The 27,558-nt window shown below is 41.5% G+C and overlaps 1 protein-coding gene across 1 annotated transcript; it reads left to right on the top strand.

The window, feature by feature from the left end:
• The first annotated feature begins 521 nt into the window (after positions 1-521).
• Positions 522-24,885, top strand: DDX21 (DExD-box helicase 21). The gene is made up of 15 exons (XM_036113823.2): positions 522-714; positions 2,633-3,082; positions 4,888-4,963; positions 5,872-6,050; positions 7,725-7,842; positions 9,116-9,301; positions 10,590-10,735; positions 11,873-12,022; positions 12,409-12,570; positions 13,734-13,853; positions 15,628-15,701; positions 17,808-17,967; positions 18,752-18,886; positions 21,418-21,462; positions 22,298-24,885. The coding sequence occupies exons 1-15, from the start codon at positions 628-630 to the stop codon at positions 22,595-22,597; spliced, it is 2,388 nt and encodes a 795-aa protein (XP_035969716.1). The 5' UTR covers positions 522-627; the 3' UTR covers positions 22,598-24,885.
• The last annotated feature ends 2,673 nt before the right edge of the window (positions 24,886-27,558 follow it).

Raw genomic sequence — 27,558 nt, 5'->3', positions numbered from 1 at the left:
GAACAACTGATATCCGTCTATCTCCCACCAGTCTATAAAGTTTCTTGAGAACAACTCGTGTATTGTCTGTTACTGGATTCTAGCCTTGTTTCTCACCTGACATCACAGTGAATGCTCAGGGATGTCTACGTGCACGCATAAAGGGATGACCAAAGCCCGACCGAATTCTAGTCTTATCCAGGCTTGTGAGTCTGGGCGCTCCTTTCAGTGTCGACTTTTCCACAAGGTGATCAAGAATACCCATTTGTCGCGTCTGTGCGTGAAAGTATCTTGCAAACTCCAGCAATCTAATATAAAGCACTGAAGAGACACCACAGAAATGCAACAAGTCATTTAACTGGCCGGCGCTAGGGAAAATCTGGCCAGCGTTTGCCAAGAGCGTTCCCTCCCAGTTGGAGCCTTCTACTCCAGGCGCGGAGTGCAGGGAATTCACTATGCCCCACCAGCCGGAGCAGCCGATACTTTGGAGCTACCACGTGGGCTCCGGCCTCCCTGGGGCTTTCCGCTTCCGCCGGAATGGCTTTGCTACCGGAAGTGACGAACGTGGGTCCTCTAAACGGGTAGTACTGTCTCTTCCTCTCCACGCGGTGGACCTGACCCGTCGGCCTGAATTGCTCGTGCTGAACGATGCCGGGGAAACTCCTTAGTGACGCGGACTTGGACTCAGACACGGCCATGGAAAAAGTGGAGACACCGCGAAAGCAGAATGAGAAGGTGCCACCGAGGGCCGAGGGACCCGGGGCGCTGAGAGGAGCGGGGTACGGGAGCGGGGTGGGGTGCCGGACTGGGAGTCCCTGGCGCGCACGCGGACCCGGCACCTCCGGAGCCCGGCGTGGGGCTCGGCAGAGGGGGTGCCAAAGGGCCGTGCTCTCCGCGGGCGGTGGGCGCGCGAGCGGCCCAGGCCGGACAGGAGCTGGGGTGAGCGCCGCTCCCACGTGGTCCGGAAGTCTGGGCGGCCCGCAGCCGGGGCGCACTTGGCTCTTCACGGTTGGGCCCCACGTTGCTGGCTCAGGCTCTGACCTGACTCCGGGCGTGAGCGTGTGCGGAGGGAATTGTCGGTCAAGGTAGGGACTGAAGCTTTAGACTAGACTAGCGACACTTCAAACCCCCCTGCACACGTGAGCGGCGTCTGCAGTGACACTTGAGTAGTAAGGGAAGTACAGTTTGTTTTCCGGTCAGCAGCCTTTAGAAGATGAAGTATTCGGCTTAATGTCTACTGACCAGATATTCCGTGGAAATGTAAAGATGTATTGTGTGCTGATTTTTGATAGAGGGCAGGGTGTAGTGGTCTTAAGTTACCTTGATCGCTGTCTGCCTCTATACTGTTACTTCCTTAGTGATTTAACTTGTGAGCGATTCTCTGATGTGAGATAAGGTCAGTCAGTGAGAACAAAGATTGTCCCTGAATTCCTATTGTGAATGACTTAGAATTTCCTTTCCTTGGCTGTGTATGGGTCTTTTTGATGGGGAGCTTTTACAACAGCAATATTTTGGCGTTGTAGGAAGCCGGGGGAGCACAGACTTGTCCCCACAGGTGGGGAGGAAGTGGTCCTGGTTTACCTGCTCCGCATCAGTGAAGCTATTCAATTGTGGGATGCTCAGGTGAAGAGGGACTTGGCCAAACCCCATTACATTCCAGAGAGACCACTGGATTACGGATGAAAGAACTGAAGTCTTGTGGGGAGACCAGATTATTTTTCAGATGTCTGAAAGATGATCAGTGTGGGAAAGATTACCCTCATTCATGATTTGAGAGCAGAGGAGGGGCCTGAAGTTTTAGGGGGGCTGATTTCAGCTAAATGTAATAGTCTCCATACTTCTGGGATTGGCCTTTCAGAGAGGTTTTAACAGAGGTACAGCACCTGTCTACTTGGTTTCAGTAATACTAAGTAATTAAAGTAAGTAATATGAAAAGTTGGAAGAGGTCAGACATTTCAGGTAGGAGCCATAGTCGTGGATTTGGTTTGGTTTGGAGGTTTCACCCATTCCTTTCCTTGTAATGGTGCTTCTCTCCTCCCCCATTAAATTAGATACATCTTTTTTACACATGGGGAGATAGACTGTGGGGTTTTATAATTTTTGGTTCATAAAATGTCTCTGTAAATTCATTTGCACTTGCCATTGCCAGGTAGCCAAGACAGGTATTAGGAATCCCTGTTTTGCCTGTATAGACATTCTAGCAGAGAAAGAAATCTGTTTAACATTGTCCATCTGTGGACATATATGGCCTTAATACTCTATTAGAAATAAATTAAGCTGTACTTGATCACTTTCTATAGTCCTACATATTTAATTTAGAGCATTTTGGAGCATCCCATGAGCCATTCCAAATCCCCTGTGAAAGCTTGACAACATATTCAACTAACATGAATTGAATAGATACCAAGAGGCAGTCTCTTCTAAGCTGATGAAATCATTGATATACACTGTACTTATTTCCATATAGCTAAGAAACGGTACTAAAAAGCATAGTGTTTTGACTTATTACAAGGTGAAAGTACAAATGTTGAAAAATGCCCCCAAATTGTGTTCTTCATAATTATGTGATCTTGAAGTAGTCCAGACTTGATGTATCACTCAAATGTATACGTGCTTTGCTCAGTAGTTTGTATTTTCTTTATTAATTTTTTAGAAAGGTAGAAAAGAGAAGCCAAAATCTAATAAGGCTGAAGAGGCAACGGAAGTAAAGGAAGAAATTATTTCCCCCAAAGCTAAAAAAGTCAAAAAGAAAGCCAAGTCTAATGAGGTTGACATGAATTCTCCTAAATCCAGAAAGGCAAAAACGAAAGAGGAGCCATCTCAGGATGACATTATTTCTCCTAAAACCAAAAGTGTGAAAAAACCAAAGGAGTCCATTGAAAAGAAAGTTGTTTCTCCTAAAACCAAAAAGGTAATAAAAAGTGAAGAACCTTCTGAAGAAGAAGTAGATGCTCCTAAGCCCAAGAAGATGAAGAAAGAAAAGGAAATGAATGGAGAAATTGGAGAGAAAAGCCCCAGACTGAAGAATGGATTCCCTCATTCCGGACCTGTCTCTAACTCCAGTGAAACCCCTGGGGAAGAAAGTAACAGCGAGTTAGAGCAGGTAGGGTTGTATTTTAATATATAGACTGTATCTTTCACTGTTGTTTCAGATGAATAAGTAGGTAATTGCTACTGGTATTATTTAAAAGTGGGAGGGGTGTACCTGGCTGGCTCAGTCAGTAGAGCATGCAGCTCTTGATCTCCACTCTTTTTTTTTTTTTAAGATTTTATTTATTTATTTTTATTTTTAGAGAGAGGGAGAGAGAGCGTGTGTGTGCTCTAGCGGTGGGGAGGAGCTGAAGGAGAGGGAGAGAGAGAACCTCAAGCAGACTCCACGCTGAGTGCACAGCCCCATGCAGGCCCTGAGATCATGACCTGATGAGCCAAAACCAAGAGTCGGATGCTTAACTGACTGAGCCAGCCAGGCACCCCTTTACCCAGCTTTTTAAATATTAAATATTTTGGGGGCACCTGGGTGGCTCAGTCGTTAAGTGTCTGCCTTTGGCTCAGGTCATGATCCCAGGGTCCTGGGATCGAGTCCTGCATCGGGCTCCCTGCTCCGTGGGAAACCTGCTTCCCCCTCTCCCACTCCCCCTGCTTGTGTTCTTGCTCTCACTATCTCTCTCTCTGTCTCTGTCAAATAAATAAATAAAATCTTAAAAAAATATATTAAATATTTTTAATGCTTCCATAATCCATCATGTAAATGTTTAGAATCACTTAATTCCTCTATTGGGCATTTAGGTTTTTTACTTTCAAATAATGCCACTGTGACCACTTTGTCATAAATGCTTGTTCCTTATTTTCTTTGGATGTATGTGAAAGATGTGGCCGTGGAAAAGGGTTAATGACTTGTTCAACACAGTAGTACAGTAGTGCCCCCTGATCTGACGTCTTGCTTTCCGGGGTTTCATTTTCTTTCTTTCTTTCTTTCTTTCTTTCTTTTTTTTTAAGATTTTATTTATTTATTTTAGAGAGATATACAGAGAGAGTGTGAGCGGGGCGGTGGGGGGGGGGGCGCAGAGGGAGAGAGAGAATCTCAGGCCAACTCTGCTGAGCACAGAGGCGGGGCTTGATCTCACAACCCTGAGATCATGACCTGAGCTGAAATCAAGAGTTGGACGCTCAACCGACTGAGCCACCCAGGCGCCCGCTTTCCAGGGTTTTAGTTACTCCCTGTCAACTGTCTTCAGGAGCAGGTGATTCTCTTCCTGACACATTGTCAAAAGGTTAATAGTAGCCTGCAGCTGCATCACAATGCCTGTGTCATTCACCTCACTTCATCTCATCACTTAGGCGTTTTATCAGCTCACATCATCCCAAGAAGGGTGAATGCAGTACAGGAAGGTATTTTGAGAGACCACATTCATATAATTTTTATTATGGTATATTGTTATAATTGTTCTATTGTTGTTGTTGTTAGTCTCTACTGTGCCTAAACTTATCATGGATATGTATAGGAAAAAACATAGTATATATAAAGGTTCCATACTGTCAACAGTTTCAGGTACCCACTGGAGGTCTTAGAACAAATCCCCTGTGGAGAAGGGGGGACTACTGTATATTGTGGGTATGGATGGCAATGGAATAGTTGTTGGTCGAGACTGAATCAGCCTTCACTAGCCATGCATAGTATCTGTACCGTATATATTTGGTACAGATTTTCTTTTCTTAGGGTTTTATAGATGATTATGATATATTTCCTTTTTGGATCTTGATTTACCTACCAAAGTTTCTGTGCCTTTTTGGTTGATTTACAAGAGATGTTTTAGAATTGGTTCTTTTGTTTCTTTCTCAGAAGCCTTCTCAATAATTACCGGTAGGGGTGAAGTTACTGATTTCTTTCTGTGGCCCTTTACTTGATAGGAAATACCTGTGGAACAAAAAGAAGGAGATTTCTCTAATTTTCCCATATCTGAACAGACTATTAAACTTCTCAAAGGTAATATTTTTGGAAATATTATATAATGTTAGAATAAATATTTGGAAGCACTCCACTGTTTTTGTTGAGATAAAGGACAGTATATGTGACCATATAATAAAGTAGATCCATATATACAATATAGGACTGTACTAATGATGGCTTTGCTGCCCCTTTTTCTTTAGGATTTTATTTATTTGAGAGAGAGAAAGCGAGAGATAGAGCACGAGTGGAGGGGGAGGGGCAGAGGGAGAGGGAGAAGCAGACTTCCCGCTGAGCAGGGAACCCGATGATGTGATGGTGCAGGGCTCTGATGCAGGGCTCGGTCCCAGGACCGTGGGATCATGACCTGAGCCAAAGGCAGACGCTTAACCAACTGAGCCACCCAGGTGCCCCGCTTTACTGCCTCTTAAATAGGTGATTCAATTTTATTCAAACTAGTATGTGTATTCAGAAGTGTGAGGACTGATTGCACTGGTGCAAATAAATGGTTCATGCCATGTTCATATTTTCTTTTTATCCTTTCCCACTTCATGAGACATCTCTTAATGATACCAGCCTTGCTCTGCACTCAGCCTGGCAGTGTGCTTGGGAATGAGCCAGGTAGTCACAGAAGCTTGAGTGGGTGTTTTCTGAATCAGGTGTGGCATAGTCTGGACTGCAAAGCACCTGATTCAGGGCTTCTCTTGACCTACAGATGAGATTTCATGACAAGTGACTGAACTCTCAAAATAATATTTACTATAATTTGGTGCTTTAAAGTTTGTTGATATTCTTCAGTCCAGCAGATTCTTCACTACCAGAATACATTGGAACCTGACTTTGTAGATATTGAGCAGAAGGTAGAATTCCTTAATTCTGCAGGACCAGAAGCATGGCTGGTATTTTAAGAACTGCAGTGTCAGATAACATGGTTAATTTGTTCACAGCCCGTGGGGTGACCTTCCTGTTTCCTATACAAGCAAAGACATTTCACCATGTCTATAGTGGAAAGGACTTAATTGCACAGGCACGGACAGGAACTGGTAAGACATTCTCCTTTGCCATCCCTTTGACTGAGAAACTTCAGGGAGAACTGCAAGACCGGAAGAGAGGCCGTGCCCCTCAGGTAACTATCTTTTTTTTTTTTAAGATTTTATTTATTTGCGAGAGAGAGAATGAGAAACAGAGAGCATGAGAGGGAGGAGGGTCAGAGGGAGAAGCAGACTCCCTGCTGAGCAGGGAGCCTGATGCGGGACTCGATCCAGGGACTCCAGGATCATGACCTGAGCCGAAGGCAGTCACTTAACCAACTGAGCCACCCAGGCGCCCACCCCCAAGTAACTATCTTTAACACCGACCTCAGGGGCTCCATATCTGCACAGGAGAAAAAATCTTTTACACATTGCTTACATCATGTACTATGGTTTTTTACTGGGTTCTCCTTAAAGCCTTTTTTTTTTTTAAATCTATTATAGATTTTTACTTGAAGCTAAAGCAGGATTATTCTTTTAAGATTGTTGGCCACAAACCCTATATATTTAAATATTATAATCTGCCTCATGGTTGTGATCACCTGTATTATTAATGCTCATTATGTTCCCTTCAACTCTCTTGATGTACCTGGGGCTTACAGGTTTGATCAAATGTCTTTTACCATTTTTACCTAGATGGAGAAAGCAGTTTTAGTAGAGAGGCATGAGTAGAAGGAGGGGTACTCAAAGAGGTGAAGAGGCCAAGCTTTCTTGTCAAGATGGTGCTCATTGGGTTCATTTCTGGAGAACCTGGCATTTGACAAACCGTAATCTCACCAAAATGCCTATGTTGTCATCGTGGTTATGGCTTCTTGCACCTGACTTTCTGGACCCACCTCACTTGTTTACTGGCCTGCCAGTGTCCATACTCACCCCTCATTCATTCATTGTTTATTGCTCTAAACAAATGCAGCATTAAACAAATGAATTATTCCAGCACTTGGAATTATTCTGGCTTGACACATAGTGGATATTCAGTAAATATCTGTTGGATGAATTTATCTGATGAGTCAGTGAATATTCTGAAATCATACTTGTTTCATGCTGTTTCCCTACTTAAGGATCTATAGTAGTTTCATGTTGTATGTCCTATTGGGTCAAACTCAGACTGCTCTGGGATTCAAAGCCCCTCACCATGTGTTGGTCCTGCCTTGTCTTTGTTCTGCATTCAATTTACTGTAGTGTAGAGGTTTAGTCTATTGGTTTTGGAGCCCAGCTGTCTGAATTTAAATCCAGGCTTTGCTTCTTAGGCTTTTGGCTCAAAATCTTTTGTGTGTTTATTGTAGGTACAACTGTACAATACAATTGCAGGTGGGCCAGTAACTTGTGAGAATTAAATCAGAATAATGCATAGTAAGCATTTAGTAGAGCCTGAGACAGTAAAAGCACAAAGATTAGCTAATGTTATCATCAGCAGTGTTACTCCTTGCTCAAGTTGTTGCTTTCCTGGAATGCTATTTAAGTGGTAGCAGCTCCAGGAAACTCCCCAGTTCCTCTGGCCCGCTCCGTGCAACCTTCCTGGAGCACCTCATGTTTGGACTCTATGTCCCTTCTGATTGGTAAGATCGTAAACTTTTCTTCTGAGTCGATTTGTCAGGGACTGTATTACATTTATGATCCTTCCCCACACAACGTATGTTGCAAAGCATATAACAGATGTTTTGAAAATCCTTGGTAGGATGAGTTGAGCCTTCTGGTGAATTCCAAATTTGTTAAGAAACAAATACTGCGTAGTACTTTGAATTCAATGATGAGTTTTTCCTTTTCAGGTGCTGGTTCTTGCACCCACGAGGGAGTTGGCAAATCAAGTAAGCAGAGACTTCAGTGACATCACAAGAAAGCTGGCAGTGGCTTGTTTTTATGGTGGGACTCCCTATGGAGGTCAGAGTAAGTAAATCCAAAGCCAACCATTGTTGGGTGCCCTGGTTGGATTTCTCTGACCTCAACATCTGGCTTTACCTAGTTCAGTCATTTTTAGTGGTTTTCATTTGTCATTGTTTAAAGATGGTCAAGAACATGGTCCTACATGATGATGTGTCAAATCCTATATATAATTACTTGGATTTTTGTATTACTTACCTATGTTTATCTAAAGGCTATAAAGATCTCTTACTGAGCCTAAGAGGATAGAGTCCACTTGGGCCCTTGGCACTAGAAAGTCATAAGACTTTCTTATGACAAAGATAAAAAGAGTTACTCTTTTTATCTGTCAAGGACGATGAATCTGCCTCTTTTGGGGTCTTTATTTCTGTCTTGCTGCAGGTGGGCCTTCTTTCCTCTGGGCCCAAGGGCCAAAGGGTGCAGGCTCCTGTTGTAGGATTCCATCACCTACCAGTTCAAGACCTTGAAACTTTATTATGTAGAGCAGATAAATAATTCAGGAAAGGATTTAAGGCATTAAAAATGTTGCAATTGGCATGCAAGGCTTGTGATTATTTCTTCTCAGCTTTGGTTAAATGAACTGTGCTTTGGCATCAGAAAAGTGTATGTTTGAATCTAGACTCTGCTCACGGTGTGATTTTAAGTTCAAGGTGCTTGGTTTTTTTGCACTTTCATTTGCTCATGTGAAAAAACAAGGTTACTAAAACTCATACTGCAAGGGTATTGTGAGGATTCAATTGGCTAATGTATGTAGAGTGCCCAGTGTGACTCCCCCCAGACTGCAAGGGCAGTTCAGTAAAAAGCTGCATCATAAAAAAAAAAAAAAAAGCTGCATCATTATCATCTCACCTCATCATACTGGACTCCGTTTTCCTGAATGTCTTTGGACCTTCTCAAAATATTTACCCTTCTACCCGGTCTCATTCTCTCCATACATGCTTACCTTATATAAAGTTCTTCTCTAAGATTCACGTTCTCACTTTGTCTGTGAAACCTTGACACTTTCTACCATGAAGGAAGTAATTTCTTTCCTGGTGCTTCCATCCCACACTGGCACGTTTTTCTGTTACATCACATAATACACAGACTGTCACTTCTTACCTGTTATCCCTAGATTATCTTGAGTTCCCCCTTGAGTATCTTTATCTTTGATACTTAGCATATTACCTTATGTTTTTAGTTAGTAAATATTTTAGAATAAAAATGTACTTAACTGGTACCCCAGACTAATAAAAGGACTTAAAAACCCAGCATATTTTATCACTGATGTTCTTTATAGTTGAACGCATGCGGAATGGGATTGATATCCTGGTTGGGACCCCAGGTCGTATCAAAGACCACCTGCAGAATGGCAAGCTAGATCTCACCAAACTTAAGCATGTTGTCTTGGATGAAGTTGACCAGATGCTGGATATGGGGTTTGCTGATCAAGTGGAAGAGATTTTAAGTGTGGCATACAAGAAAGGTAAGCTCCAAATTCGAGGAGCTGCTGGAGGGGCTTAGAGGAAGGGTGGTGATTAAGCAGTCTTCTAAATGTTAAATGAAACCTTAAATTGGGGGGTGACTTATTTTATTTAGGAAAAATTAAATTTTTAAAAAAATCATGATTTATGGGGCGCCTGAGTGGCTCAGTCAGTTAAGCGGCTGCCTTCGGCTCAGGTCGTGATCCCAGGGTCCTGGGACCGAGCCCCGCATTGGGCTCCCTGCTCAGTGGGAAGCCTTCTTCTCCCTCTCCTTGCCACTTCCCCTGCTTGTGCTCTCTCTCTCTCTCTCTCTCTCTCAAATAAATAAATAAAATATTAAAAAAAACAAAATCATGATTTAACCACATAACTATAATGAGGACAATTTGGGAAAGTAAGAGAAGAAAAATATATTCTGCCAGCTTGATGTGCTTTGCTTTTGGTCTCTTTCTTCCTGACTTTGTACTATTATGCATATGTGCATATGTCTTAATTTTAATCTTATTATGCATATAAAAATTTGGCATAACACTCCATGAAGAGGTTGTGCCAGATTTAATTACATGTATATATTTTAATTTTTACATAATATAAATAAATCTGCTTAGAGACGTTTTTATGCAGATAGCTTCCTTCACATCTCAGTATTTGGAATTTGTGCTTTAGGATGGATGTCCAGTAATAAAATTACTGAGTTTAAAGGTATAAATAGTTCATGCTTCTCAATGTACATTGTTAGTTTTGCTTTCCAAAAGGGTTCTATCTACTTAAACCACCATTTGAAATATATGAAAATGAAGAGTTACTCAAACTTAAAAAAAAGAAAAAGATGGGGTTGGGGAGCTTTTTAATACCTGACCTCAAAGAATGAATAGACTGGAATTCTAAACTCAAAAGACTGAGGAAATGCTAGAGAGTATAGATGAATATAGGATCTGTTCTGGTGTTTATTGTAGGTTATTTGCTTAGTAATCTAAACTGTATGGTTACTGGGCTTGAACAGGTGTTTTCCAGTTATGTCTCATAATGGACAGATATCCCTCATGGTTCATAAAGGCCAGGGGTCAGAAAGCAAAATAACTTCAAAGTACTTTTGGTGTTTCAAGTCTCCTTCACATAAATGACTTTGCCCACTAGGTATCTCTGTGTCTTTCATTTTTGTGCCATCAGTGCCTGGCTCGGCCTCATATGGTCACTGTAGCATGTTGATGGACTCTGGAAGAACTGGGTGAGGTAGAATACTGTGTAGGCTTATTGGAGTTATTCATACCGACTTTTTTCTCCCCAAAGATTCAGAAGACAATCCCCAAACATTGCTTTTTTCTGCAACTTGCCCTCATTGGGTATATAATGTTGCTAAGAAATACATGAAATCTACATATGAACAGGTGGACCTGATTGGTAAAAAGACCCAGAAAACAGCAATAACTGTGGAGGTAAGTGATTCATTCAGCTGCTAGAATTAGTAATAAATTGTATGTCATGTTTTCCCTGTGTCTAATGGTATTAAGACTGGCAAATATACACTGTTTTTCCAGATAAATACTAAATCCTTGTGAAGAGCCAAGTAAAGATCTATTTCTATTTGAGTTGTATGTGGTATCTGTGTTTTCTAAATTTCATTTCTGGTAATCTGATTTCAAAATCTTTTGGAATCTCTGTCTGAATTATGTAAGTAGAAAGAAATTACACCTAGAATTTAAATACTCTGAGGGCAGCAGAGAAATCTAGTACTTTGTGTTGAAGCCATTTTCATTTTAGGGTCCAGAGCATAGAATTCCTTTCACCCGAGGAATAGACCTGCAGACTAACTGGCTAATCGCATTTTTAAGTGGATGAAAGGACAAAACATTCAGAAATTTTTCTCTTGTCAGCTACTTGGTTTCCTGTAGGAATCAAGAGAATGATGTTTCTTTTTCTTCATTTACCTGGTTAGTTCAGAAAATAGAGGAGCCAGGGGCACCTGGGTGGCTCAGTCAGTTGAGCATCCGACTCTTGATCTCAGCTTGGGCTTGATCTCAGGGTCGTGGGTTCAGGTCCTGTGTTGGGCTCTGTGCTGGGCATAGAGCCTACTTTAAAAAAAAAAAAGAAAGAAAGAAAATAGAGGAACCAGAGAAAGGGGAACAGGTCTCTGCTTTTTCTTTTCTTTCTTTCTTTCTCTTTTTTAAGATTTATTTGTTTATTTTAGAGAGAGAGTGTGGGTGGGGGGAGGGAGAGAGAATCTTAAGCAGAATCCATGCTGAGGGCTGAGCCCAGTGCAGTGCTCGATCTCACAACCTGAGCCAAAACCAAGAGTCGGATGCTTAAAGGTGCCCCGTCCCCCCCGCTTTTAAAAAAAAGACTTACTTATTTAGTTTAGAGAGAGAGATCGAGAAAGAGATGGCTCTTTGCTTTAATGGTTTAGGTGGGGTTTTTTGTTTGTTTCTTTTTTCTTTTTTTCCCTCCATACAGTGGTGGCATTTGTCTGCTCTAGTTAGGCTTAAACAATTGCTTCTAGCACCAGTAGCATTGAGCAGGTGATTTCAGGTTCCAGGTAAGCTATACTAAATAGATCTTTTTCCCTCTCTCATAAGCATCTGGCTATCAAGTGCCACTGGACTCAAAGGGCTGCAGTTATTGGGGATGTGATACGAGTGTATAGTGGTTTTCATGGGCGCACTATCATCTTCTGCGAAACCAAGAAAGAAGCCCAGGAGTTGTCACAGAACGTGTCCATAAAGCAGGTTGGTCCTTCTCCTCTCTTTCCTTTAGGGAGGAAGCCTCTTTCAACTGATAGACCCCATTTACATGTTAGAGCTCACCTGATCTGTCAGTTCCTCTCCCAGGTGAGGAAAGGGTGGCTCAAACCCAAGGCTACACTGGCAGAGTGGGTTTGATCACTCTTGTCTGGTGTTCTTCACCTAGTAAGTATAGCTGGACATTGATTTAATGACCAAGGAATGGGGAAAAATTTGAGGTTTGTCCATGTAAGGCACATGTTTTTCCCTTTGCTTTATTTTCGGTGGAAGTATCACCAGAATACACATACCTTTCTAGGCCTAATGTGTGATGCTAAAAGCACCTGTATTGTTGCATCTGGTATTCTTAGGCCAGTTTATTTCCTTGGCAGGATGCCCAGTCATTACATGGAGATATTCCTCAGAAGCAGAGAGAAATCACTCTGAAAGGTTTTAGAAATGGTGATTTTGGAGTTTTGGTTGCAACCAATGTTGCTGCTCGTGGCTTAGACATCCCTGAGGTTGATCTGGTTGTACAGAGTTCTCCACCAAAGGTAAGTGTTCTGTCCTACAGTTTTATTTTATTTTATTTTGGGTAAGAAAAAAATGGGAAGTTGTATTGCTTACTTTCATGTGGTTAGTAATAGCTATCTCTTGAGTGCTAGGATGCTATGGGCGATTTTAAGAACAAATCTCTTTTGAGGTCCTTCCCTCAGATCTGACTGTTGAGTGGAAGCGTGGTCAGTGGCCACAGGTTGGAAGGATGTTTTCTGGTTGGAGGGAGTTTGGTAGGCTCGTGCAGGTGGTGTAGTTGTGAAGTAGACTTTGAAGATGGGTGGGACTTAGGCAGGGTGGGGGTAGGATAAACTCACGAGCTAGAGGATAGAGAAGGGGAAAAGAGGCCTGTAGTTAATAGTCGCCGTGGTTAACACTCCCTGGCTTTGTGGGTGATGGGAACTCTGAGGGAGGGCCCTGAAGCAGAGGAGATGTATGGACGGTGCTTCATGTAAATAAACGTTGGAGAAGGAGCCTGTTCTGTTCCCATCACTTCCAATGTGAGGACCCCATCCCTCAGGATTAAAAGGTTGTTTACAATGATAGAAAAAACCACCTGACTACTGTGGAGGCTCCAGTTGTTAGAAAGGCAGTCCAATTGGTGTGTGACATAAGTGCTATTTCAAGGAGCCTGTCCAGTATGATGGCCACAGCCACGTGTAGCTGTCGGGCACTGGGAATAGTCGGAGTTGACACGTGTGCTCAAAGTATAAAGTACACCTTGGATTTTTTTTTTATATTTTAAACTTTCTATTATGTACACTGGATTTTGCAAGACTTACGAAAAATGTAAAATATCTCAGTGATAAGCTGTTCCCTGTAGATAGCATATTGAGGTGATACAACTTTCAGATATATTGAGTTAAATAAAATATATCATTAATTTAACCTTTTAGCGTGTTACTAGAAAATTGAAGACTGAAATTACATATGTGGTTCTGTAGCACGGCACTATTTAGATGATGCGTTTTGCACATTTGCCCATAGGATAGGGACCACTATTCTAGAGATTTTTAAAAATTGTGACAGTTCTTTATTTTAGAAATGCTGGGGAACCTCACACTCTGGGTATGTAATATAACCACGACACTTCCCTCTGCATAGACCACTCAGGTCTTTGTCTCTTTTTGTTCAGTGTCACTCATGTATTTTACTTCATTAGGATGTGGAGTCCTACATTCATCGTTCTGGGAGGACGGGTAGAGCTGGAAGGACAGGGATTTGCATCTGCTTTTATCAGCACAAGGAAGAATATCAGTTAGCACAAGTGGAGCAAAAAGCGGTAAAACTGTTTTCTTAGCCTTCACTCAGCAAATGTTGAATTCTAAAGTCAATCTTTGTTTTTTAAATTCAGTTTTTATTAACTTTAAATTGTATTTATTTCTAGCATGTGGCCATAACTGAAAGTTTGTTAGATACATGTTGTTTTATACATTGTCTTACAATATAAAGCCCATTTTTTTTTTTTTTTTTTTTTAAAGATTTTATTTATTTATTTGACAGAGAGAGACACAGCGAGAGAGGGAACACAAGCAGGGAGAGTGGAAGAGGGAGAAGCAGGCTTCCCGCTGAGCAGGAAGCCCGATGCGGGGCTCGATCCCAGGACCCTGGGATCATGACCTGAGCCGAAGGCAGACGCTTAACGACTGAGCCACCCAGGCGCCCCTAAAGCCCATTTTGAAATAAGTTTACATTTGAAAGCAGTGGTTTTGTTTTCCCATATTTACAATTACGTGGGCTATTTTTATGTTTGAACGGCAGTTTTCAGACAATAACATGAATACACCCCAGATGTTTTAAACCTAGGTTAGGGAGTTTTAGGAATTGCTTAAAAACCAAAAGGATAGGGGCGCTTGGGTGGCTCCGTTGGTTAAGCCCCTGACTCGGGATTTCCGCTCAGGTCATGATCTCTGGGTCCTGGGATCGAGTCCCCTCTTGGGCTCAGCGGGGAGTCTGCTTCAGGATTCTCTCTTCCTCTTGCTCCTCGCCCTTCCCCCCTGCACACACTCTGTCAAATAAGTAAATAAATCTTCAAAACAAAACAAAACAAAACCCAAAAGGATAAATTTAAAAGGGAGAGAGGAGACTGATTTTTCTGACAGATTAATCTCTCCTCTTCGCTGTTAGCTGACTGTACTTGGTGACTTGCCTACGGAGAAGGATGGGGGGCACTTTACCATGCACAAAGCAGGCAAGCACTCCCCGGCAGGTGCTTGTGGTTAACATCAGGGATTAGCATATGCCTTGAGAATGATGTGATGAGACAGCATTTGCCTCTGGCTTTCTTCCCCCAAACCCATAATCTCAGTCTAAGCATGCAAAAAACCCAAGACAGCCTCACAGCGAGGGACAACATTTTACAAAATACCTGACCAGCAGTCCTTAAGACCAGCACTCTTAAAACTGTCAAGGTCATGAAAAACAAGAAAAGGCACAAACTGCCACAGATCAGAGGAGACCAAGCACACATGATAACTGAATATTGTGGTGTCACTGGAACAGAAAAAGGACATTAATAGAAAAACTAGTGAAATTCGAATGAACTCTAGAATTCAGTTAATAGTAATGTGGCAGTGTTGGTTTCTTAGCTATGACAAATGTACTGTAGTAGTAATAATAGGGAAACTTAGTACATAGTGTACAGGAACTCTGTAGTATCTTTTTTTTTAAAGATTTTATTTATTTGACAAAGACAGTGAGAGAGGGAACACAAGCAGGGAGAGTGGGAGAGGGAGAAGCAGGCCTCCCGCTGAGCAGGGAGCCCGAGGCGGGCTGATGCGGGGCTCGATCCCAGGATCCTGGGATCATGACCTGAGCCAAAGGCAGACACTTAATGACTGAGCCACGCAGGCGCCCCAGGAACTGTGTAGTATCTTTGCAACTTTTCTATAAATCTAAAACCATTCTAAGATAAAAAGTTCTTTTTTTTTTTTTAAGTTTATCTTTTAAATGTGTAATAAATATGTTTGGTAATATAAAAAAATTAGGGGATTTAATCTCCGTGAAAACAGTTGATGGCCAGATGGTACATTAAACTATGGCTCATTTTCTTGTAGGGAATTAAATTTAAGCGAATAGGGGTTCCTTCTGCAACAGAGATAATAAAAGCTTCCAGCAAAGATGCCATCAGGTATGTTTCCCACCACTGCTGTTCCATTTATTGCCTGACTTTGTGCAGTAATGAGATTTGGTCTTTTAAATTTTATTTATTATTTTAAATGATTTACAACCTCCTTGTTATAAAAATACACTATGCTGAAGTAAAATTTTACAAAATAAAAATCCTAATTTGTACTCATCCCTACCCAATCCTGTTCACCAGAGGAAACCACTATTAATAGTTGGGTTTGTCTTGGGCATTTTAAGAAACCGTATCTTAGATATGGTGTGGGTGCTTCCCATGTGGAGATAGATTTTAGGGTCAGAGATTATATTCCACATCGTCATCAATCTCGTCCCCCAGCTGGTAAGAATGAGTTGATTTTTTTTTTTTTTGAGTTGATTATTTTTTTAAGGTACCTCTAGCTGGTGAGGATTAGATTAACTAGCAGTGTTTGTCACTGGCATTGGGGGCAAGAGAATTATTTTGTGGGATTGTGCTATAAATTGAAGGATAGTTAGTTGTTTAGCATCTCTGGCTGTGTGGTATTCTGGGCGGCAAGGGGGATTGGTATTATGAAAACCAGAAGGTCCTGACTATTTTCCAAATATTTCTAAGTGGTGACCTACATCCCCTGCTTAAGAACCACTAAGTCGGGTGCCTGGGTGGCTCAGTTGGTTAAGCGACTGCCTTCAGCTCAGGTCATGATCCTGGAGTCCCGGGATCGAGTCCCGCATCGGGCTTCCTGCTCGGCAGGGAGTCTGCTTCGTCCTCTGACCCTATCCCCTCTCAGGTGTTCTCTCTCTCTCATTCTCTCTCTCTCAAATAAATGAATAAAAACTTTAAAAAAAAAAAAGAACCACTGAGTCTGAGCATCATTTTAGGCTGTTTTCCATAATTATTATAAATATGTGTAATGCTTATCTTAAAAAATAGGGGGAGGGGTGCTTGAGTGACTCAGTCCATTAAGCAGCCCACTCTTAATCTTTGCTTAGGTCTTGATCTCAGGGTCATGAGTTCAGGCCCCACATTGGGCTCTGCACTGGGCACAGAAATGAGGGAGTTTATGATTAGAGGAAATGCTAGATATTAACAGAAGCTCAAGAAAGGCCTCCAAAGGAAAATAATTTAATTCAGTAATTTTCAAATTTATTTTCACATGGCATACTTTAAGTATTCTGTAGACAGGGTTCCCTGTGACAGCAGTTAAGGAAATTTGGGATTATGTGGCCAGGAAGAAGAAAAGAGACAAGCTGCCAAGAGATGTCCTGTAGAGGGGCAGCCCTTCCAAAAGAGGCTCCCTCATGTGGCCTTGTTTATCCTTGTCCTGGATGACCTCTTTTGAAGATGTGACATTTATTATCACCAAGATAATAGTGACTCCCTAACAAATGTGTATTCTCATAAAAAGTCCGTATCATTTTTAACCTGATTTGGAAGTCTTTTTTCCTTTTATTTCAAAATGGAAATAACTGTAGTGTTTTCTGATTCTAAAAGTAACACATGTGGGGCGCCTGGGTGGCTCAGTCATTAAGCATCTGCCTTCGGCTCAGGTCATGGTCCCAGGGTCCTGGGATCGAGCCCCGCATTGGGCTCCGTGCTCAGCGGGGAGCCTGCTTCTCCCTCTCCCACTCCTCCTGCTTGTGTTCCCTCTCTCGCTGTGTCTCTGTCAAATAAATGAATAAAATCTTTTGAAAAAATAATAAAAAAAAATAAAAGTAACACATGCTTATTGTGAGAAATGTTCAACATTTATTAACATCACTTTCAGTGGCAGCATGGACTTCCGTTGTATCTGTTTCATGGTTTATTTACCCAGTCTGTATTGATGCACATTTTATACTCTTTTCTATGTCATAAATAACACTGTGGTGAACATCTTGATATTTGTTCTGTTATTTCCTTGGGATGAAACTTTTTTTTATTTGATAGTAAAGTCAAATTAGATGCAATCAAAGGAATGGATTTATTTCTACAGAAATGTGATGATTCCATCTGTACATTGCATCAAAATGATGTGTTAAGATATCTGAAAGATTTGAAGTTACTGATTTATCTTGAGATGGTATTGCCTTGAAAACGCAGTCTGTCCACTTCTGTCCTTTCTCCTAACAAATATACTCAATCACACCATAGGCTTTTGGATTCTGTGCCTCCCACTGCCATCAGTCACTTCAAGCAATCAGCGGAGAGACTGATAGAGGAGAAGGGGGCCGTGGAAGCCTTGGCAGCAGCCCTGGCCCACATTTCAGGAGCCACATCGGTAGACCAGCGCTCTCTGATCAACTCAGACGCGGTAAGGCTTCCTGTCAAACTCTGACCCTTGGTGTTTTGAGTGTGAGCAGGATTTGAAAGGGTTCAGTTAGACTTCTCAATTGTTTTAACTTTTGTATGAAGGTAGATGTACGTAAACAAATCCCATAAGGATGGAAAGTAGATTCGTAGTTTCCAATGTCTCGGTTGAGGGAGAATGACATTGAGTGCGATGTGGTTTCTTTTTGGGGTTGTGAAATGTTTTGGAATTTTAGATAGTGGTGATGGTTGAAACTTTGTGAATATACTAAAAATCCCTGAACTGTAAACTTCAAAATGGTGAATGTTATGGTATATGAATTATATGTCAGTATTTTTAATCCTAAAAAAAAACCCAACCCTATAAACACATAAATGCATATGATACATTTAGCCAATATACCTAGAAACTTAGAAAGATATATGCTTTTTTTTCCCTTTTTTTTTTTTAAATGAAATTTTTGAGATAATTGTAGGTTTACGTGTAGTTGTAAGAGATAAACAAAGAGATTCCTTTTATACTTTGTCTAGCTCCCCCCCGCATGGTAACATCTTGCAAAACTGTAATACCACAGCTGGGGTGGTACTAACATTGGCACAATCCATCCATCTTATTCAGAGTTCACCAGTTTTACTTGTACTAAATTGTGTGTATATGTTGGGGGTGGAGGAGAGGTATAGGCTTTTAGGAAGAACTTTTCTGGAAATATTTTAGAAACATGAGGGTAATTTTTTTATCAGTTAGGTTTGTTTTTGAGACTAATTTTTGTTCCCCTTTCTTCTGTAAGGGCTTTGTGACCATGATCTTACGATGCTCAATTGAAATGCCAAACATTAGTTATGCTTGGAAAGAACTTAAAGAGCAGCTGAGCGAGGATATTGATTCCAAAGTGAAAGGAATGGTTTTTCTCAAAGGAAAGCAGGTAAGGAACACCTCTGTTGTGACCTTGCTTAATGTGGATGATAAAACACTGAATGGAGGCTTCTCCCTGTTCTGTGGGGATGCAGCATCTTTTTGCTCTCTAGATCGTCTTCTCCGGGCATGGCATCCATGACCTTCAGTTTGCCACTAAGTCACTAACAGCTACCCCATCTGTATCTCTACCCTGAACTATGCACGCAGTGCCGGACATGAATATCCCGCTCCTTCCCTGACGATTTCTACCCAGATGGGGTTATTAAGCAATGAAAATTATTCAAAATTGAATTCAAAATCTTTAATTCAAACCTGAAATTTAAAATCTTGCCTTCCAAACCTGATGTTCTTTCTTCCGCGTCCTGCTCTCAGTTAATGGTATGCACAAGCCCCGCAGTTCTCAAACATTTTGGTCTCCTGACCCCTTTACGTTCTTAATACGTGTTGGGAATACCAAAAAGCTTTTGTTTATGTGGGTTAGATCTATTAATGTTTACCCTATCAGAAATTAAAACTGGATCTCTGAAACCTAAGCATGTCGTTCCATTAGCCATCAGAGCAGACACCATCACATGTAATACAGTGTCTGGGAAACCCCACTGTGTGCTTATGAGAGAATGAGAGTGGAAAGGACACCTAACATGGTAGTATTGTTATGAAAATAGTTTCGACTTGGTGGAATCTCCCCCAAAGATCTCAGGTTTCCAGGGGTGCATGAACCACTGGCCTAGTGAACCAGATCAGGTTTATCGTCAACTCTGTGCATGTCTGTGTTCATCTCCTTAAGCAACTCCACATACTGTATGGGTTAAAGTCTCAGCTTTCACACGGAGGATAGGAGTCTTCACGAGCTGGCTTCTACCCCCCTGACCAGCTTCATCTCTGCGTCCTCGCCGCGAGTACCCTCCACTCCAGCAGTGCCATGCACACCTTGCCTTTCTGTCATCCTAAATGTATGCTCAACCCAGTGTTTATGGTCTTTCTTTCTTCCACGTTAACCTTTATGACTTGGCTTGGCCTTAAGTCTCCCTGTGACGCTTCCCTGGGTATACAGTAAAGTTGGGGGTATTTTTATCGACCTCAGAGTTCTTAGGGCATGCCTTTATTCCGTTAAATTTTACCTTACCACATGTGCTTGCTTACTGACTGAGAGCCTCAAGAACACTCTGATGTACTCATGGGCAAAAACTATATTCTAGTTATCTTTATACTCCAGTTGAGTGCCTGGTGTTAAATATATGTGAATGAAGGGGCGCCTGGCTGGCTCATTTGGTAGAGCAAGCGACTCTTGATCTTGGGGTCATGAGTTCAAGCACCACATTGGGTGTAGAGATTATAAATAAATAAACTTAAAAAAAATGTGAATGAAGATTCCCACTAATTGCAAAATCCATCAGTACCTGATGCTCCCTGTGGTTATAATGGCGTGAATTGGGTGGAAATGAGGTGTTCCTCATAAAATGTTTTAAATGAAGGCAGCCAGGGGAGAGGAGGGCCTGTGTCAGTTGCAGGGGTAGTTCAACTACATTTGTGGAGACCAAGAAATAGGATCTCCTTTATTGGAGGTGATGGCACTGCTTCTGTAAAGTGTTTAAAAAAAAATTTTTTTTTTCTAAGATTTTTTTTGGGGGGAGGAGCAAGAGAGCATGAATGGGGGTGGGCAGAGAGAGAGGGAGAAGCAGATTCCCCGCTAAGCAGGGAGCCCGATGTGGGGCTCGATCTCAGGACCCCAGGATCATGACCTGAGCCGAAGGCAGACACCTAACTGAGCCACCCTAATTAGGTGCCCTTAATTATTAAAAAACTTTTTTATAGCAGGATGAACTGTGAAAAACTAGAAAAGTAACAATAGAAGATCATTTATTTTGGGGCACCTGGGTGACTCAGTTAACTGTCCGACTCTTGATTTCAGCTCCAATCATGACCTCAGGGTCATGAGATCAAGTCCTGCATTGGGCTCCATGCTGGGTGTGGAGCCTGCTTAAGATTCTCCCTCTCCTTCACCCATTGCCCCCTCCCTCCCTCTCTCTTTAAAAAAAAATAATTTATTTTCTACGTTTAGTTAGGTCATCATGAAGACACTTTTTCTTATGGAAAGCAGTATATTTTAATGTAGACCATTGGTTTTGGAGCCATACTGACCAGGTTTTTAAAACCTGCTCTGCTTATGAGCTGGGGGCCTTGGACAAGTCAGCATCTCCAAACCTCTGTTTCCTCAGCTCTAAAACGTAGCTAATAGCTACTTGAGGAATTAGCAAAGTGTGATAGCCAAGAATGATCTCTAATCAGTTCTGAATCATTTTGAGTCCCTTTTTTTTTTTTTGAGGATATTTGAGTCCCAAATATCCTTGGGTTTCTGCTGTTGTGCCTTTGGGAGGTATAATGTATTGGTCTTGGTCTAAAGTTTGTTAAAAATTAATACCTGGAGTCTTTGTTTCTGATTTTTAATGTAATACTTGGTCTTTTGGAATATCACTTAACGTACACATACAGTTCTGGTGAAAGGCTGGGTTAACTTGCATTTGTTTTGATTTCTAGGGTGTTTGCTTTGATGTCCCTACTGCAGCAGTAACAGAAATACAGGTATTATTGTCTCTTGGATTTTGAAGTTAACATATTTAAATTATCAAATGTTCATTACTGGGGCGCCTGGGTGTTTCAGTTGGTTGAGCATCTGGCTCTTGAATTGGGCTTCGGTCATGATCTTGGGGCTGTGGGGTAGAGCCCCGTGTCAGGCTGTGCACTCAGCTCAGAGTCTGCTTGGGATTCTCCCCCCACCCCCTGCTCATGCTTTCTTGAAAGAAAGAATCTTTTTTTAAAAAATGTGTTCATTACTGAAAATACAAAATAATGGAAAGGGAAACAACAGCTCTAGTCCCTTTTCTAAAAGAAAATTAGAATTAATGAATTTTAGTATTTTTTTCTCCTAGCCTTTTTAGCCTTTTTTTTTTCCTAGCCTTTTTATTCTGATAGTTTTCTTACTCAGCCTGCCTCTTTTCCTTCTTTCCTTTCTTGTGCACAACATCTAGCTTTTTCCCCTGTGTATGTTGTATGGGGTTTACATAGACATTTTTAAAATTGCTATGTCTTCATTCAGTACTGCTGTGAGAAATGGGTTTGTATGTGGTATATTTGCAAGTTTTACTACTGATAGCTGTGGATACCCTGTAGTAATTGAATTGAATAAATGATACAGTGATGAGGGTACCTCTCATGGTGAAACTCTCTTACACTGTCATGACTGGCTTTTGGGGCATGAAGGTTGTATTTTTTCTAACCAGTGACCTTTTAAATACTTAGGTTATGAGTCAGGTTTTTCTTTAGAGAAAAAACAAAAAAAAAATGGTCTTTCTCATGCTTTTTAAAACCGAATTCAATAAAAATCAGAGTAGGTAAAAATAAAACCATCTCTGTGCAGGAAAAATGGCATGATTCACGGCGCTGGCAGCTCTCGGTGGCCACGGAGCAGCCAGAGCTGGAAGGACCACGGGAAGGATACCGAGGCTTCCGGGGACAGCGGGATGGCAGTAGAGGCTTCCGTGGACAGCGGGATGGCAGTCGAGGCTTCCGTGGACAGCGGGAAGGCAACAGAAGCTTCAGAGGACAGCGGGAAGGAAATCGAGGCTTCAGAGGACAGGGATCAGGAGGTGGCAACAAAAGTAACAGATCCCAAAACAAAGGCCAGAAGCGGAGTTTCAGTAAAGCATTCGGACAGTAATTTGAAGTAGAGGATTTATGCAGCAACGTGGAACTGAACACTGATTCTCGAACAAGGTGGAAAGCACATGAGTTTCCTTCCTGACCACTTGCCTTGTCCCCATCTCTTCCAGAGAGACAAGCTCTGTGGAAATTATTTCATCTGATGTAATCACTTGTAACGATTGGGACTTCTGTATCAGGTTTCTCTTTTGAAAAGATGTATGAGTTCATTACATTTTTATTCTGGTACATTGTCTGTAGATTATAAGATAAAAATCAAGCATGTATTTCCCCATACTTTTTAAGTTGACCTGGCTCTGTACTTAAATGGTGTCCTTCCCTGAATACCTATGGGGAAGGCAGCGGTCTCTGGAGAGGCGCTCTGCACAGTCCAGGCTTGGCTCTGTAATTGGCATTCCTCAGCCACCTGCCTAACAGTGACTCATGTGGTCCTGTAACATGTCTTCGGAGAATTAGTACTGAGCCATGTTTTGAAGCAAGGTTTCAAACTTAGCTGGGAGGTAATGCATTTTATGGCAGCATATGCTCTAGGTTTGGAGGATGCTGATACATTTGATGGGAGACATATAGATTAGCCATGGTTATGTGCATTTTGATACATTTTTAACTTCTTTAAGGTGATTCATGCTTCAGTGAATTCTTCACAGATTTTATCTATCCCTATATAAAAAGTATTTTAGTAAAAAGCAAGTGTCTTTAAGGAATTCCAAATGTATAAGATGGCCCCACAACTTTCTTTGTAAGTAAAGAGGCTGAATAATAATAGGCGCTTGATGATATTGTACTCCACTTCCTACTGGAGGATAAACATTATTTACCAAGACGGATTTAAGGGAGTGGGGCGCGGAGATTTGCATTGCTGACAAGAGTCAGGAAACCCACTGAAAATGTTTTTCACATGTGAGAAGGAAACCTGTCTCTCTTGAGAGCAAAGAGAGGAGCAAGTGAATGCAAGCAAGATACATGATAAAGTATTCTTTTCCTGGTAAAAACAGCAGGTCATTAATGTTTCTAGAGTATCAACTTCTAATGGGTAAACTGGGGTTCTAGGTAGAATGATCCGGTGTGGTTTCTCAGAGGCCTCGTTCCTATAGCCACCGTATAGGATCTGTTTCTGTAAGACTGCTATTCCATTGAAAGGTTTTAGCCGCTTAGACTTCCTTTTAGGACAATCTCTATATGGTTATTTTAAGTTGTTGCTTTGAGGGAACTGAAGAATTTAATATAGCCCCTGGCCAGGTAACTCTTGAGTTCTCAAATATTCCCGCCAAACTTCTGCACGGTACAGGAGCTTAAGAATGGCATTGTTTTCTTGCCTTAATTCCTAGAAATTCTGTACTGGGAATCTCAGGGAATAAACTGATAGGAGAAGTTAAAATACATGGCCCTTCTTTGATTATGTTTGAACAATTGAAATCTTTCTAAGCCCTGGTTTCTCTCACTGGATCGGGTCTTTTTATCTAACTCTGTGACCTTGCAGTAGAGCGTTCAGATAGCCAACTCAACTCTTTGACGCTTGAGGCAATGTCCTTACCCTGTTTGGACTTCAGTTCTGTCCAGTCCTGGATGTTTCTCTGTTTTCAGAAATTCTCTTGGCTTTTCTTTCTTAATCCATTTGTCAGTTTTACCACTTTTCCTCCCGCTCCTCATGGCTTCCCATCAAGCCACATGGATTCAGGAGAAGTTGATGACTGACAGCTCATGTGCTATGTAGATTATAATTTATTAGATTCCGGTTTTGCTCAAGTACTGAGCATATTTTAATAACAACCAAGATATTTCACGGTTTGGATAGGAATGGATACCTTATCAAGCAGATTGAAAGGGTGCAGTACCTGTCCTTTAGGAAGGAGCAGTTAAAACCTTCATGTGGATTGTGGATTAGCCTATAGAAAAATAATCAGGTAGAAATCAAGAGTAAGGGGAAGATTAATGGGAATTTCACTCTACACAAAGAAAACATGGCTGTTTCAATAAATGAAGTTGAACTTCACCTGGATCTTGGTATCCACACCATATTTATAAATCTATAATCCAGCTGTTACTTGATTTTAATGGGCGTCTCAGGCTAGCCTGGGAAATGTGGTTTTTACTATTTTCTACAGAGAAAATATTTTCCAATGTATCAAACTCAATGAACTTATAAAATACAATCCATTTTTATGTTGGAGCTATCTGCGCAGCAGTTTCTTTACAATTGTACATAAAACGCTTTTTCTGTAAAATTGAGTTAATGTATAAAATACTGCTTTATGCCAGAATAAAGATACCAGTATTTCCTATTTATATTTTTGGTGGCTTTTTTCCTAAAATTGAGATTAGCTTGAAATTTTTATTTTAAGAGTAATTAAATTATGAGTGTAAAAATCCAAATAGGAGAAAAAGTAAGTTAACAGTCACTCCCTATCTAACCTTTTTTGTGAACATCTCTTCCAAAAATTCATTTACAAAATTTTAATCATTCAGTTTTGTGAATTGCTTTTTCCTTCTCCACATGTGCACGCTTTTCGGTAAGTACAGATCTTACATTTCTGGTGACTACATCGGATCTCATAGTATAGTATGCCACTATCTACTTAACCAGGACTCTAGATGGCCATGTTAGTTATTTACAATTTTTCACTATTATGTATAAATAACTCTAAAATGAATGTCCTTGTATAAATCTTTGCCTACTTGTCTGTCACCTGGAAATGTGTAAGATCTCCCTGGGACAAAGCTTAGGAAGCAATCCTGAGGAACATTAACACTTAAAGGACAGACATGTAATTTCATTGATTCCTTAGAATAATTCTGTTTCCCCCAATGGTAACATTTTACATAACCATAGAACAAGGATCAAAACCAGGGTATCAGCATGGAAGATGTTATCCCGTGGATACTTCTTTACACTTTGCTTTTTTTTCCTTTAATGGCATATCCTGGAAATCACGTCAGTTTTTAGAAATCTTAAATCTTTTTGTTTCATAACTGCATCGTACTCTATTGTGTGGAGCACTGTAGTTTATTCAACCATTTTCTTACTCTTAACGTGTGGGCATGTAGATTGTTGCCAGTATTTTGCAGTTACACAATGCTACAGTGGGGAACCTTGTGTATATGTATTTTTGTACTGTTGGAGGTGTATCTTCATGGTATTATTCCTGGAAATGGGATGGCTGAGCCAAAAGGTAAGAGCATATGTAGTTTTAAAATTTGACTTTATATGTAGTTTTATTATATGTTGGCAAATTTCCCTCTAGAAGAGGAATTCCTGCCTTGCAACTTATTTTGTGAAGAAGCCAGGCCATTTGTTTTGTAGATTCTGCCACATTCTGAATTTTGCTGATGCATCTCCATCTGTTATTTAACAAGCTCTTTTACCTCCTGTATTTTTTTTTTTTTAAAGATTTTGTTTATTTATTTGACAGAGAGCACAAGTAGGCAGAGCGGCAGGGAGAGGGAGAAGCAGACTCCCCGCCAAGCAGGGAGCCCAGTGCGGGGCTCGATCCCAGAACCCTGGGATCATGACCTGAGCCGAAGGCAGATGCCCAACCAACTGAGCCACCCAGGCGCCCCTTCCCCCTGTATTTAATGTAAATTGATAATCAGATCTAGAAAGGTACACAATGTCCATTTCTCTCTCTGTCTTTTCATGTTAGCAGAAAAAGATCATTACTGTCTACATGTATAATTGCATTAGGGTTCTTGCAAAATGGTGATACTCTATCATTTCTTTTTCATTCATTAGCTGGAATACCTCTAAAGAAGGAAACCTGTCTTTGTTTTTTTTTTAAGATTTTATTTATTTATTTGACAGAGACACAGCGAGAGAGGGAACACAAGCAGGAGGAGTGGGAGAGGGAGAAGCAGGCCTCCCGCCAAGCGGGGAGCCCGATGTGGGACTCGATCCCAGGACCTGGGATCATGACCTGAGCCGAAGGCAGACGCTTAACGACTGAGCCACCCAGGCGCCCCAAGAAGGAAACTTGTCTTAACACTTGGTACCCTGAATACTATTCCTACAGAAAGGGCAGATAAGTGCTGATTCTTTCCATTTCTTTCTTTCTTTTTTTTTTTAAGATTTTATTTATTTGACACAGAAAGAGCGAGAGTGAGAGAGAGACAGAGAGCAAGCACAAGCAGGGGGAACAGCAGGCAGGGGAGAAACAGACTCCCTGCTGAGCAAGGAGCCAGATGCGGGACTTGATCCCAGGACCCTGGGATCATGACCTGAGCCAAAGGCAGCCGCTTAACCGACTGAGCCACCCAGGTGCCCCTATTTATTTATTTTAGAGATAGAGAGCAGGGTGAGGGGCAGAGAGAGAATCCTCAAGCAGACTCCCTGCTGAGTGAGGAGCTGGACTCGTGGCTTGATCTAATGACCCTGAGATCATGACCTGAGCTGAAATCAAGAGTCGGATGTTTAACCGACTGAGCCATCCAGGCTCCCCTCTTTCCCTTTATTTATGTACAAATTTTCAAAATTACAATTGGTTCCCTAGCTCCCTCCAAAGGTGGCCAGTGAGTATTTCATTGTTAGTGTTGATTCATGATAATATGGTGGATTTTTACATATTTGATATGATTTAATCGATGGCAGTTATTTTATTGATGTTCAAATTATCCAATTTTTGGCCAGCAAGAGCCTCTTTCTAGCTTGGTACCTTCTCAGTCCTTTTGACCTGACCCTCCTAGTCTTTGGTAGTTTCCTTGATTTCTGGTGGGACAAGATACCTGGGCGCATCCTGCCCCAGAACCAGAATGACTATTTTCTCCAAGGAATCATGTTTCCTTATAATGGGAAATGCTGGGGCACCTGGGTGACTCAGTTAAGCTTTGGACTCTTGATTTTAGCTCAGGTCAGGATCTCAGGGTCTTGAGATCAAGCCCCGCCTCCAGCTCCGAGCTCAGTGAAGTCACTTGTCCCTCTCCCTCTGCTCCTCCCCACCGTGCTCTCTCTCTCTCTCTCTCTCTCTC

Source organism: Halichoerus grypus, chromosome 7 (assembly GCF_964656455.1).
Source record: "Halichoerus grypus chromosome 7, mHalGry1.hap1.1, whole genome shotgun sequence".
Classification (NCBI taxonomy): Eukaryota; Metazoa; Chordata; class Mammalia; order Carnivora; family Phocidae; genus Halichoerus; species Halichoerus grypus.
Note: the sequence above shows the minus strand (reverse complement) of the source record. Positions and strands in the feature narration are given on the sequence as shown.